The sequence below is a fragment of the Chelonia mydas genome, chromosome 13 (assembly GCF_015237465.2).
Source record: "Chelonia mydas isolate rCheMyd1 chromosome 13, rCheMyd1.pri.v2, whole genome shotgun sequence".
NCBI lineage: Eukaryota > Metazoa > Chordata > Testudines > Cheloniidae > Chelonia > Chelonia mydas.
The window spans coordinates 4834874-4849772 of NC_051253.2; the positions used below are offsets into that span (position 1 = coordinate 4834874).

Consider the following 14899-nt stretch of genomic DNA (forward strand, 5'->3'; position numbering starts at 1 on the left):
ACCTTAAAAGGCCATAGATGATTGCGAAGAGCTAGAGCTGAAAGAATCCTGGTGCAGATTCACAAGGGCCTGATTACAGTTTTAATCTGAACCAAACAAAGGATTAAATCTTCTGATGAATCAGAGTATATATTTCACTCTGTTCTCGTAGGCCAACCCCAACAGTGAAGAGATCTGGCTGGCTGCTGTGAAGCTGGAGTCTGAAAACAACGAATATGAAAGAGCGAGGAGATTACTGGCAAAAGCGCGTAGCAGTGCCCCCACAGCCAGAGTAAGAACATGTGATGGGTGGAACGACAGTCTTCTTCTGATGTGGGGGAGAGGGGCGGGAAGAAGAGGAAGTTCCTTCACTTTCCTGGCCCCAGAGACTTGGCAGATGGCATCCTGCTATTTGTGCTTTGCAGGGAGATGACTGATTTGTTAAAGTGCTTCCCCAGCGCATTGCAACATGAAGTAAACGTATTATGGAGAAAAAAGACTAGGATCAAATAAAACTTTAGAATGTTACACAGATGGCAAAGGTCAAGAAATTCCCAGTTACAACGGACAGTTTATGTAATAGACATGTTACATAAAGCATGTCTTGCATTTCATTTCTCACGTTTAAAAATGAAACTATCCTATTTGTAGGGAAGATTTTCTAATGCATATTTTTTTGAGTTCCTAGTACAGGCATGTTATCTAAAAGGCCAGACTCTTCTGGTTTGTGATATAAAACTACACTGGTGTGTCAATCCGTAGGATGTAGCTAGCAATATTATGTGTAGGCAGAGGTTATTTTGCCAATTTTCAATTGGGCCATTTTAAAACAGCCTCCCACCCCACCCCTCAAACAAAATAGATCTAGTCTTTGTAATAGGGAAAATAAAGCAAAATTTAATTTAAAAAATTTACCCCTCATCCTTGATCTTTTCAACATTCCTCTCTACCTGGCAGTCAGGGTTGTGAAACTTTCGTATGTCAGATTCGATGCTTTTGCTCCTTGCATGGGCTATTGGGGGTGTTCAAAGATGTGGGAAGCTAATAGTATCTAAATGTCTTGCAGTCTGTATTTGATTTTTAGTTTGTCTTTCACAATCTGGACCAGCAAGAAGCACATTACCTCTCAACAATGGCCCTTCTAAATGTTAAAGCGAAGAATTGCAAGCAGTATGTGGCAGTCCTTAGCCTTCTAGTTCAGAGCTTTGGAGTGTGGGGAAGGAGGGAAAGAGGTCTTGGGAGCCACATTTACAACTGTGGTAGAGACCTGGTAAAGGAAAGTGGGGTGTGATAGGAAAGCCGGTGAGCAAACTCATGTTCATATGCTCTTCTACTGCCTAAATATTTGTGTCTGGAATACTTCTTTAATATCACTTGTATGTACTCTGCTTATAGTTGGGGCAAAGGTTAAGTTTGATCATGCTGTTCCAGCTCCTGGATAACTTTTGTGTTGATCTCTAGCTGTTGCTGACTTCCAGAATTTTTTTAGCCTTAATTTTCCTGTTTTCAGAAGTCTGTTCCTAGTCTGCTAATGTAATAGCTGTATGTTTGTGGAACAAGGAATCCACTGCATTGATATGTTACTGGATCAATAACTGCTAATGATAAAGCACCTTCTTGTCTGGTGTTAGGTCTTTATGAAATCAGTGAAATTGGAATGGGTGCTTGGGAACATTGCTGCTGCCCAGGAGCTCTGTGAGGAAGCCCTGAAGCACTATGAAGACTTCCCCAAGCTGTGGATGATGAAAGGGCAGATCGAGGAGCAAGATGAGCTAATAGAAAAAGCTCGGGAAGCCTATAATCAAGGGGTAAGAATGGATATGATTCCATCTCTGCTTCATGCCTCCAGTATGAGGAAATTGTGTATTGACTGTCTTCCTCAAAGCAAAAGCCATAACTTGTAGGAATCTGTCCCTTGCAAACTGGTAGGCTGGATGCTGACATCTTGCTAAAAGGGTAGAATGATCACATAGGAATAGCTAGGTGAAGAGGCTGAGCAAAGTATGAACATCTAAACCAGAGTCTCTGGATAGAATTTATCCTCCACTAGAGCAATATTCATTCCAAGATCCTTCCAAGTTACATGTATTTGGTGCATTCAGATTTGTCTGTGTAAAATGAGAGGCTAATCTCTTCTTCGCCACACATTCATGCTCTGTAGTATAAACATCAAACCACACATCCAAGTAGATTGACTATGGTTATGCTATAACTGAGTTACCTATTCTTTCAGTTGTATTGACAATGTTAAGAGGAAGCTGGCCATATGCTTGTTCTTGATTGGGGGGAGGGGGAATTCAAGCTCCCCTTTAAAATATTTACTTTTTCTATTTAATATTCTAATGGCTACCAAAGCAAAAAAAGTACCCATTGGTAGGTTTTACGAGGAACAAAGTGCAAGGAGAGAGCTTAAGTAGTCCAAAGAGATTCATTAGCCACCAAAAAGGTGCATGCTGCCATATACCCCAAATATATTTGGGGCACGTCTTGGGAGTGATGTGGAATAAGAGAGTGAATGCTCTTAAAATTAGCCATGAAACTGACTTGGAGACATGTTCGTAATTGGAGGCTAAAAGTGGCCTAAAGTCCCTTAAAGTCAAAGGAAACCTAAATTTGGATACCATGTTCTCCTCTGCTGATGCAGCACTTTATGTTCCATCTCAAGGCGGCACAGATTTTAAATACACCCATTAGTCAAGGTGTGTTTCCTCATAACACTGAGGCAGCTCAGTAATATACAATGCATTGCCCTTTTTTTCCCCTGGAACTTCAAGAGACAAGACAAAAAATTATTTTTCACAGGGATTCCTATAATAAAACTCACCAGAAAGGGTGTGAAAAATATCAAGTGACACCAGTGACTCCCATTTCCCCCTTCTCCACATACTTCACAGAGTTTCACTGGGGATTCGCTTCTCTGGAAGTTGCTCTGCAGCTTTGGCATAAAAAGTAGTCAATTCTATAAACTCCCCATTGTCATCTCTCCCTGTTGCCCCAAACCATGGTTTGTTTGCTTTCTTTTAAACAGTTGAAGAAGTGCCCCCATTCCACGCCCCTGTGGCTCTTGCTGTCCAGGCTGGAGGAGAAAGTTGGGCAACTGACCAGAGCAAGAGCCATCTTGGAGAAGTCTCGCTTGAAGAATCCAAAGAATCCAGACCTCTGGTGAGTAGTGTAGAGCTGAACTGAGTACACATGAACAATAAGGGCAATGTATTTTTTATGCTGACCACCTTTCACCCTTCCCCAACCTCCTGCCATCCAAGCATGGATTCTCTATTATCGCATATAGCCAGAAGGAAATCCTGGGTATTTCACTCTTTTGCTTTGGGGACAACAATTCCCTTCTGAATACCTGCAGTCCTCTGGGGGGCTCTTCCAGGACACAGCTGCCATCATGTTACTTGTTTGGGGAATGCAGTTGGTTGCCAGCTGTTTTCTTTTAATGGAAACTGTAGATTAATTTAAACTAACGTTCTGAAACCAGGTCTTTCCTTTTCCATGTTAATTCAGTCTCCTCAAAATGCTTTTATCTAAGATGAGAGTTACAAAATAAAGGTCACAATTGTCTCTTAACCCAGGGGATGGAAAAATTATGATAGTCATTGATTCTTCCACGATTTCCTGCTGAACACATTTAGCCCAATGAGCTTATGAGAGTGAGCAAAATTAGTCTCCTGGAAGCTGTGCAGAGAGCACTGGTAGATGTGTTCTTAACAAGTCCCATGTCCTTCAAATGAAATGTCTTACTGGTGGGCTCCTGCTTTCTTAGATACTGAATTGAGATGTTGACAATGGTATCTTTTCCACACCAGGTTAGAGTCCGTGCGATTAGAATACAGAGCTGGACTAAAGAACATTGCTAATACGCTGATGGCCAAGGCATTGCAGGAATGTCCCAACTCGGGTAAGGAGGAGCTGATTTTTCTGAAATGCAGTTATTTTTGCTTGGTGGATAAGAGGTTTCCTCATCTCTCTAAGATGTTTCTACTAGCCATGTCGTCTTATGTACCGGTCAGATTATGATATGCTGTAGGAGGTGGTAATTTCCTTCTTCAGAAGAAGTGTTGCAGATCTGTTAGAGGTCTTGACTCTTGCCTGAAGAAAAGGGCATGGATTGTTCACAGGTGGTTCAGTTTTTCTGCAGTGCTGCTTGGATTGTGATATCAGGCCTATGTCCAGTTTGTGGTTCCTGGTTTCCTGAGAGAGTATCTTGGGCATGGGTAACTTTTTTTTCCTCTGAGAACTAAACTGATGGCTCCTGTTTAAAAGAGGTGATGAGTTCTGGGATTGAATGAAAGCACTCTGGGTTAACAGAGATCATTTGTGCAGTAGAACTGTTCAGCAGGGTATGATTTAGTGGGAAAATTATGAGATTTCTTTGCATCTTCCATTACGAGATGTGCACTCATAAGAATTCCTTATATCGTAGCTTGTCGGCACCTTCACAACACTTCCATGGGATAGATAAATACTATCCCCATTTTATAGATGGGGAAAACTAATTGTGTGCACTTGCTAAGGATAACATAGCAAATTGGTGTTGGAGCCAGGACTAGAATGCAAGTGTTCTGACTCCCACCCTCCCACTAGGTCAAGAGTTTCTGAACATTTTTGTAGCATGAACCACATAGAAGTATTTCGTCCTGAACCTCCTTCCCTGCCATTCATGATTGCTGACTTCTCTTCCTAGTCACAATTGTATAACAGCTGTGTAGCAACTACATAGGTAAATAATCTTGAGAAAGAAAAGCTTTTTATTTTAAGGATCTTTTTTTCCCCCTGTTGTGGAATACCACAATAGTCATAAAACACATGGTCAGGTCATGGACTTTTCTACACTGGTACAAATATACCCTGCAAGTAAAGGGAAGCCCTGAAAGAGACAAAGGGAAAATTCTTGCTCTAAACGATCAGTGAAATCAGAACAAAGTGAGTGTGTGTGTGTGTGTGTGTAGACACCCCCCCCCCCCATGGTTAAGGCTACGATTATGTCACAGCGGTCGTGGAAGTCACAGAATTCATGACTTCCAGAGTCTCCGTGACATTGGGGGCCCTGCAGTTGACCAATCGCTGCAAGCAGCAGGGGACTGCCTCAGCAGCCGAGCCTCTGTGGATGGCGGTGGGTCCCCCCGCAGCTCCCAGCCACCACGGGGACCCCAGAGCTCCCTGGCCACTACTGCTGACTGCCCCCCCCACAGCTCCCCAACTGCCACCGCTTGAACCCTCCCCCCCACCCCCAACAGCCCTGCAGCTCCCAGGCTGGGGGGCAGAGTGCTGGACCCTCCTCCCTCCCCATTTCGTCAGGGATGTTTTGAGTAAAAGTCAGGGACAGGTCAGTGCTTCCATGAATTTTTGTTTATTGCCCGTGACCTGTCCATGACTTTTACTAAAAATATCTGTGACAGAATCGTATCCTTACCTATGGTGCATACATGGCTACCACTTACAGGAAGCTATTGCTCTGAACCACTTGATGGAATCCTGACAGATGTAAGACTTCTAAAGATTTTCACAGATCGAGAGTGTTCCACAGGTGTGGCTGGCTGACATGTGAACCAGAAGATTTCATGCTCCTTTGAGCAGATTTCCTTTTCAGCTTTTGGCAATGAAAGAAAAATTCTCTGGGGATGTGTAACCTTAAACTTCTGTGGGCATTTAGAGCAGTTTTTCTGGGCCTCCTGTGACTGGCCTGTTTGGCAGCAGTGTACAGTAAGGATCATTGGGAGGACTTCAGCGTTCTTCATCAAACTCTTCCAACTACTTCCAGGTGGTATGTTTTATAGCTTCTTAATGTTTTTCCTCCTGAGGGTAATTACCTGTCAGATTCGCTTTGAAGAGATAGATGTAGTGTGTCCCACACAATTAAAATTACATACCCTCAACAGTTTCACTCCTGCCTATCTGAGAGATTTGGTTACCTTTTTGGTCCGGTTTGTTCACTATGGGCTTGTCTCTGTAGTGCAGATGCAGAGCTCTCTAGGGCAGATGCAGTATAAGCTGGCAGAAGTTCTTCTTCTGCAGGCATAGCTGCTCCAGCTCATTCTTCTGTCAGCATCGTTGCATCTACACCAGGGTTTTGGTGGCATAACTGTGTTGGCTATGGGGTGTGATTTCCACCCTCCCCCGGACTCCTAGCCAACAACTCTGCTGGCAAAACTTTGTAGTGTAGACCAGGCTCAAGTTTAGCTACTGCCAATCTGCCAATAATGACCTTGTGTGGTCTATTATTTTCATACTAAGTGCCCCCTTCGTAGCAGACGACTAGAAATGTATATATTTTCAAGGCATTTTAGCTTTGCTTCTAATAATTTGTTGGCAGTGTTGTTGGGAAATATACTGGGTGCATGAAGAGAGCTGTGGAAAGTTTCACCAGACCGTTTATCCCTTCATGCTAACCACTGGAAAGCTGATGAGTGTATCCCACCTTTTGGCACTCATGAATTAACTGAATTAGTATGTAGGCAAATGCGTGTGATTTGTCTGTACAATTAAAACATTTACCTGCACTTGTGGGATAACCGTGTTCAAACATTGCTTACAGATGCATCCATAAATGGCCGATGGCCACCGCATAACACCAATCACGTGTGTTGCATGATGCAGGGTCTCCAGAAGAGGTTTGAGGATAGTTCTATATTGCACTGTTCCCACTGTGTGGTGGTCTCAGCTGAAAGTCTTTGGGGCCGGCACATACCTAGTATATGAAGTACCAAAAAAAATGGAAAGCTAAGAGTGTGTATTGTAGAAACTCTTCAAAGCTGGAGTCTCAGTACTCAGGGAATAGCAGCTGATACTGCACAAAATAAAGAAACATTCAGTACAAAGTTAGTGAGTTTTGGTAATAGCTATTTGAGCATTAGGTTGGTTCATCACAGGATGACTATGAAGCACCAATATGATGCGGCTGTGAAAGAGGCTAGTGCAATCCGAGGATGCATCCGGTAAGGTATTTCTAGGAGAGATGGGGAAGTGTTGTTACCATTATACAAGTCACTGGTGAGATCTCATCTGGAATACTGTGTGCAGTTCTGGTCTCCTGTCTTTAAGAAAGACAAATTCAAACTGGAACAGGTGCAGAGAAGGGCTACTAAAATGATCAGAGGAATGGATAACCTATCTTACAAGAGGAGACTTAAGGAGCTTGGCTTGTTTAGCCTAACAAAACAAAGTAGAGGGGGAGATATGATTGATCTCTATAAATACATCAGAGGGATAAACACCAGGGAAGGAGAGGAATTATTTAAGTTAAGGGACAATGTTGGCACTAGAACAAATGAATATAAACTGGCCATCAATAAGTTTAGGCTTGAAATTAGATGAAGGTTTCTAACCATCAGAAGAGTGAAGTTTTGGAACAGTCTTCCAAGGGGAGTAGTGGGGCAAAAAAACTAACTTATTTTAAGACTGAGCTTGCTAAATTTATGGAGGGGATGGTGTGATTGCCTACAATGGCCTATGGCCCATCCCTGACTGCTATTAGCAAATATCTCCACTGGCCAGAGATGGGACACTAGAGGGGGAGGGCTCCGAGTTAAAAGAATTCTTTCCCAGGTGTCTGGCAGGTGGTTCTTGCCCACATGCTCAGTGTTTCATTGATTGCCATATGTGGGTTGGGAAATAATTTTTCCCCAGGTCAGATTGGCAGAGACCCTGAGGGAGTTTGTCTTCCTCTTCAGAGTGAGGCGCATGGGTCATTGGCTGTTTTGAACTAGAGTAAGTGGTGGATTCTCTGTATCTTGAAGTCTTTAAATCAAGATTTGAGGACTTCAGTAACTCAGCCAGAAGTTGTGGGCCTACTACAGGAGTGGGTGGGTAAGGTTCTGTGGCCTGCCGTATGCGGGAGGTCAGACTAGATCATCATGATGGTCCCTTCTGGCCTGAAAGTCTGAGACAGTAAAGACACTCCATTCTGGATTTAAGCATCTATCATACTCATAATTCTTGGTAATGTGGCCTTTTAATCTCTGATTTAACAAAAATTGGAATCTTCCTATTTGGTTTTTAGGAATCCTGTGGTCAGAAGCAATTTTCCTTGAGGCAAGACCGCAGCGAAAGACCAAAAGTGTGGATGCCCTGAAGAAGTGTGAGCACGACCCTCACGTCCTGTTGGCTGTAGCCAAGTGAGTAGCTATTCCTATTTTAATTAAGTAAAAATAGACATTTTGTCTCTGGACACAAGTTGAGGTCACATACACAACAAAAACACTGCTGCAGATTGGTATCACGTGGTCTTGCTTCAATACAGTATTGATATGCCTCAAATCCAGGAGCAACTGATGCATCTGTATAGCTGCCTCTGAGCATCAGTGCAAATCGGCTTCTTTCGCTTGGTTGAACACAAGCTGTCTGCCTTTTCTCAGAGTACTAATGTCAGCTAGGAAGTGTAGGAACACAGTGGATTCATGCTGAGATCTGTTCTAGTGTTAGGTTTATGTACACTGAAAACATCACTAGCAGGAGATACCTTGGTACATAACTTTGACAAAGACTTGAAGACAAGCTGTCATTGCTTTTACTTTTTAGGATATGTTGTTCATGCCCATGGAAACATGGGCTGCTTGTGCTGGCACTGTGCCAGTTTAATGTGGACAGGTTATTTAAACTCCGTCTCTTCCCCGCCTGCCCTCTTAGTCCCCAAATTCTGCCAGTGGCCCATAATCTTGACCTGCTGTATTCTGCTTTTCCAGCTCTGCTTCCGTCATCCCATGCTGTTTCATTTTGGGCATTTCCTGAGTATAAGCTGCCAATTGTGCTGAATTTGCTTCTGTGAAGCAGGCAAATGTCCATTTAGGAATTGAAACAAGACTAAAATATCATTTTTCTCTTGTTGCCTAGACCAAATTTTGAGTTATCAAATGTTGAAGGGCTAGTACTTTAATCCACTGTGCTTCATGGCTTTTTTCCTGTTCTTTTATGTTAAGGGCCTCCATTCAAGTGCAGGGCTGATTTTAGTGCAATTGTGATTGAAACCAGCTGTTTTTTCTTTTGTAAATACCAGAAGAGTTTAATAGAGGAAGTGTGTAAAACAGTGCCCAACTCTTTCACAATTTTTCTTGTAAGCCAAAGCAAATCATACAGGATTCACTCCAGTTACTGTGGCACTAGGGTCTGCCAGACAATGACAGCTGACTTGTTCAGATTTGTCGGCAAAGGAGAAGAATTTTAACTTTCGCTTTAGGGAAACTGGTTCCAGGCCCTTTCTGGTACAGCCTCAGACTATTTAGTAGCTAAACTAAACCCAGCACAACTTGCTTCCGCCTCCCATAATGAGTCTTATGTATGTATCTCTGATACCTAGGGCTGTAACATGATTGTGAAGAGCTTTTGTTAAAAGTAAATAAGTTACTGCAAATTGTTACTTTGCAGGTGTTTTGTCTGTTTCCTATCAGTGTTCATGCTCTTTAAATCACAGTTTATCTAACACCGAACAATCAAGAGTATCATAAGGCTTAAAAATCAATCATGTTATCAAACCATAAAATTATACAACTTAGCAGCTTAGCCAATCACACAGCCTCCTATTCATAAAGACCTCGCTAGTTTTAATTGAACTCTATTTGATGTACAGAAACCAAACCCATAAAATATTGACACAGTTGAGTAGTTCTTGGGGGGAGAAGTTTTGAAATTCGTGAGAAAATTTTAGAAATGGTGACAGGCAATGTGAGTGCAAAAGTTGGGTTTAAACATCTAAATCCCACTCCTACCCTTGTGCATTGAAATAGATTTTCAGTGTACATCTGTTTCAGTAGATTTTAGTATTTCACTATATACATGCATGGTACGATGGGTTCTGCTTCAGAGCTTGGCCTTCGTAAATCTGGACACACTCCTGTAGGTACAGGACTTAAATAAGGTCCAAATATCTAAAGATTGTACATAGATTGTTAGATAGCTACAAGATCATCTCAAAACATTAAGAACGTGGAGGTGGGAGATAAGATTGCCTGCCTAATCCTGTCATTTTCTGACTTTGGTGCAGCATGATTGACTGACAATAAGCAAATGAGGGAGGAAGATTCTGTCTGGGTTTCAAGAAAGTAATAACATTCTTTCTTCAGAACATCTGACTCTCCCACCTGCTTCCTTTTTCGGTTGGGGGCTAATTTACCCTTTTAGACTCACCAATCAAAAAGGAAACAGTGGGTGTTCCATTTCACCTCTGTAGTCCCTCTTCCACCTTCCCAAGCAGAAGGATCTCTTTTGCATAGCTGCCCCCTTTGTTCTGGGAGAGCCAAGAGCTGAACTTTTTAAACCGTGTCAGATGACCAGTTGTCTCTGCAAGTAGAGTGACCTGCCAACTGCCCACTTCTGCTTTTCTCCCTTTCCTTCCCACAACAGGTTGTTCTGGAGCGAGCGTAAAATAACCAAGGCCCGAGAATGGTTCCATCGGACAGTGAAGATAGATTCAGACCTGGGGGATGCCTGGGCTTTCTTTTACAAATTTGAGCTCCAGCATGGCACTGAGGTAAGAGAGTGTGTGTCTCTCTCTAGATAGAAGCCGTGACCTCCTGGGAGTGGTGTGGCGTGCCCATCCCATCTTCCGCTGGCTAACAGAACTGTTTTTGCAGCCCATCGTCACTACAGATTAATCAGCAACAGGAATTACTGCTCAGCCGTTAAGGGCACCCTGTTCCTAGCAGAGAACGCGTTGCTCTGCATTACACTTGGCCTGAGGAGTGAGAGGCTGAGACTGCTTTTGCTAACTAGATAATTATGAGCAGTGTGACTTAAAACATGATGTTTTTAAAACCAGCATTGTTAATAGATGCAATTACTTTTTAGATTTCACCTTCAGAAATTGCCAACTGACTGCCTTTACAAAAGGAAAATGTAAACCTACAAACGACTTAATCATTTTATGAATCCAGAACCTTTCAGAACAGCTATCTCAAAGCTCTAAACAAAAAAGGTTATGTATCTTTACAGACAGCTTTATGTGGCTGGGAAACAATTGTGTGCAAGCCTAGTGTTTGATTATAGATCAGAGCAACTGTAAGTCTAGTGTACCCCATCTGTGTTCTCTGTGTGGTTCTGCAGGAAATGGTAATTGTCAAGCCAAATGCCATCTTGAATGCTCACTGCCATTGCACATCTACTCTTAAACTGAAGTGTGTAGTTTCTGCTTTTGAAGCAGAGGATGGGGGATTCTTCACGATCAGTTAGCAGTGCCACAGCTCTTGTACGTTTAGGCTGAATATGCACTTCTCTCTACATACGCGCTCTGGTGTTCCTTTACCAATTTCACTAGATATCACAGCATGGAAAAATAATGTAGATTTTAAAAATTAGAAACTGCTACCCCAATAATAGCTGCAGTAAAATATGCATTGTTGAGCACTGACCCCACGCACACTAATTTTTCTGTGTGGTCCTCCAAAGATAGTATTTCCACTCAGTCCACCAGGAGTGAATATCACAAAAAACACCACCACAAAGAACGCGACACAGTTGGCAGCCTGTCTTGGCCATCCACAGTTAATTAGCAGATACAAAAATGTATGAGATCGACCTTCATTCTTCAAGGCATAAGCCATCCGCTAGCTGCTTGGGGTTAGTAAGAAGCTTCCCTATAGGTGTTGCTTGATAATTGCCCCTTATGAGGGTTTTTATCCCATCCCCTGAAATATCTATATGGGTTGCGGTTGGAAGTAGCATATCAGAGCTGATGGACCATTGTTCTAATCCAGTATGGCAGTTCCTGTGTAATGCTCATGAGAAACCTGGTACTGAGCTGATGTGAGACTTGTCAGCTTCAGGGAGGTGAGTCCCCCTCGATATGCGTGATGTGTCTAGGCAACATAAGGAAAGCATCCACCACAGTTGCTTTGATTCTGCCTGAACTGTGAATAGGGAAACGGTTTCATTGTCTGGCAGCCTAGAATGTACTAAGACTAGGCTATAGAGCACCGTATTAGATTCATAACTCTGCAAAATATCCATTTTTGTGTGTTCTCTCACCACAAATCTTAGATTCTGTGAAGAGCAACTATGTAAAGAATGTGGGGAAAGGTAGACGGTGGAAAACCAAAAATAGTTTGGCAGCCATTGGGCCGCTTTGCAAAGCAGAACAGTTGCCATTGCTGCCAATCTTTAACCTTCAGTTATTCCTAACCCTGATTTCCACCGCTTTTTCTTTTTTTAATGGTTTGTATAGGCCCTTAACTTCCAGCACAATGTACCAGTGTGTTAGGAGGAATGGTAGGATCTGAAGACCTTCTTGCTCAGCTAGGGGAAAGAATTGGGGGATTAAGGTAGTCCCAGCCTGTTGTTTCCTTCCTCTGTAGGAGCAGCAGGAAGAGGTGAAAAAGCGCTGTGAGAATGCTGAGCCCCGCCATGGAGAGCTGTGGTGTGAAGTGTCCAAGGACATAGAAAACTGGCAGAAGAAAATTGGAGAGATCCTAGTCGTTGTGGCAGCCAAAATTAAAAATGCCTTCTAGAGTATGCTGTGTTCAGCTGCGTCAATCACCCCTGGAGGACACGGCCCCTTTGCTATACATGTTCCCAACCCTGCCAGCAACACAATTGCGTAGAGTAAACAAAGGAAGTTGGTGGAACAAAGGAGGACCCCTGGTTTTCCAAAAAAAATATTAAGATGAGGAGACAGTCCCTTCCACTTCTGCGGTAGCCCTTGAGACTGCACATTGACGTCGTTGGTATGGCATAATCAGATGCATTTGTATTATGGTGTCTTCTGTGAACATTTGCTGGCAGGTGGTGGTGCTGAGTAATTTTGCATAGGTTTGATGGGCATTCTCATTCGGATGTGTGAACCCATTCTGTAAATTCAAACCTTAATTATTACTTGATCACTTTCTGATGACTTGCAACTCCTCTGGTGTCTTCCCTGGCACGAGTTCTCTTCCTGTCAACCAGGCCTTCAGTTTCTTGGTGTTTGGCCCATTTAATGATGACTCATTGTCAACAAAGCTGTCTCCTTGATATTTAAACATACTGAGGCTTAAAGTAAATAGAGGAACCAAAGAACAATAATCGGTGGAAGACATGCCTGAAATTTTGGGGTGGAAAGAAGGGCATGGTGGCAGAAATGGAAGGCAAAAATGTGTGTTTGGTGTGACAAAGCTAGACTGGAACTGCCTCCTCAACTTTTGGGGTAGAATCCTGGTCAGATTTTTGTGGAAAACTATTCATGAGCATTTTGTGAAATTCAATAACCAGAACCTATTTTTAGTGATATTTTCTCTAATTTTTAAATGTATAATGTAAGCATATTATTTTAATAGAATAATTTCACTGTAATACTACAGCAGTAGTGTTAAAACAACATGGTAAAAACAACTTGAGGCTCTCTAAAGAAAAAATCCTTATTCTTAGAACCATTAAGAAGCCATGTGCTTTAGCAACTGAAGCTGACCTCCAGGATGGATGGATATGAAAACTAGAGAAACTAGCTAGTTGCTGGGATGATCTTGGAGCACATAGATTATCTCTGTGTCTGTAGTCCCTGTAAGTTGTCTTAGGTTCATGAGTAAGGTTTTCTAAACCTATGAGCAGTGCCATTTTTTGACCCAAAGGGGTGACTTTCGTTCTCTTGATCCTCCTTTGAGTGAAAAGAAATGTCCTCCAGAGAGATTGTGTCTATTTTCTTCACCAACTGAAAGATACAAATGTCTCCAACTTCATTTAATAGCATTTGTATATTAGGATATAGTGATTTTTTTTTTTAAGTATGTACCATCATAGAATGTTGCTTGAAGAAAACCTGTCACTTGCCTGGAAAACTGTACAGATGTAATGGGATGCTATAAAATACAACTGTCTTGTGTTTCGCTTTGAATTCTATTTGACCACCATTTCCTCCATTGCAGTGACTGTTGCGTGTCAAAGACTAAATGCAGGGTGGTTGGATCTGACTAGTGGGTGGGTATCCTATAAAAGGCCAGCTACTCCTTACAACGGTGCCCATGTGAGGAATGTATCTGCCAAGCTTTCTCATGTTCTTTTGCTTTAAGTGCACATTGTTTAAGAAGTGGCCACTCTTGAAAGTTTTTCTTCCAGATTTATAAATGCGAAATGAAACCCATGTGTTCTCTCTCAGGTATCTGGTGAGAACATGTGCAATTGCACCTTCATTAAGAAAAGTATACCGCATTGGTGTGCTGTGGGCTTGTAAGCTTTCAAAGGCTCAGGCCTGCAGCTGTTAGGGCAAGCAGCATGGAGAGGGAAGACCTCCAGTATCCCAAGAGATTCTCCACCACCAACAGTGACTTTCCTTCCGTCGCTGGAGAATGGGGACTGATGCAGAGGGAGAGTGAAGGTTCTCTGCATGGGGGATGCAGGGGCTGAGTCTGAGTCTGGGTTAATCGTACTGAGAGAGGACAGGAGTGTTTGTTGGTTGGGATGGGGAGGGTATAGATAAGGGGATAGTTTAAGTAGGATTTCCCAGAGTTGGGTCAAACTAATGTTCTGCAGGGGGTCAGCTTGAAAAAATTTGTTAACAAATTAGACTAGGTGGGTGAGGTAATACTTTATTGGACCAACTTCTGTTGGTGAGAGAGACAAGCTTAAAGCAATGGAAGTTGGTCCAATAAAAGATACTACCTCGACCACTTTGTCTCTCTAATATCCTGGGACCAATATGGCTACTGCATATATTAACAAATGGCATTTACATATTGAGTACCTGTGGGGCCTATCCTGACCCCTCTGCTTATTGGTGGTATCCCTTCCCTGTCTTTTCATCTGTCCTTTGTCTCTTTAGGTGGTAAGATCTTAGGTGGTAAGGGGAGGGGACTGTTCCTCTTGGTTGGAAAGTGCCATAGTACTGGAAATGTGCTAGACAATCTACATACAATAGTAATCAAGGCAGCAAGCTTGGGCTTCACGGTCACCCAGGTACCGAGGACCTGTGAAGCCCTATGGCACTTAAGTCCTGCAGTGAGGCTGTGTTGGAGGGAAC

The 14899-nt window shown here is 42.7% G+C and overlaps 1 protein-coding gene across 1 annotated transcript in view; it reads left to right on the plus strand.

Moving 5' to 3' along the window:
* PRPF6 (pre-mRNA processing factor 6) overlaps positions 1–13765 on the plus strand; it is a 35299-nt gene extending 21534 nt beyond the window's left edge. Inside the window, exons 15-21 of the mRNA XM_037915224.2 lie at positions 152–271; positions 1611–1787; positions 3008–3141; positions 3792–3883; positions 7985–8099; positions 10321–10447; positions 12267–13765. Of these exons, the coding sequence (XP_037771152.1) occupies positions 152–271; positions 1611–1787; positions 3008–3141; positions 3792–3883; positions 7985–8099; positions 10321–10447; positions 12267–12419 (918 nt within the window). The 3' untranslated portion in view covers positions 12420–13765. The remainder of the gene's footprint in view (positions 1–151; positions 272–1610; positions 1788–3007; positions 3142–3791; positions 3884–7984; positions 8100–10320; positions 10448–12266) is intronic.
* The last annotated feature ends 1134 nt before the right edge of the window (positions 13766–14899 follow it).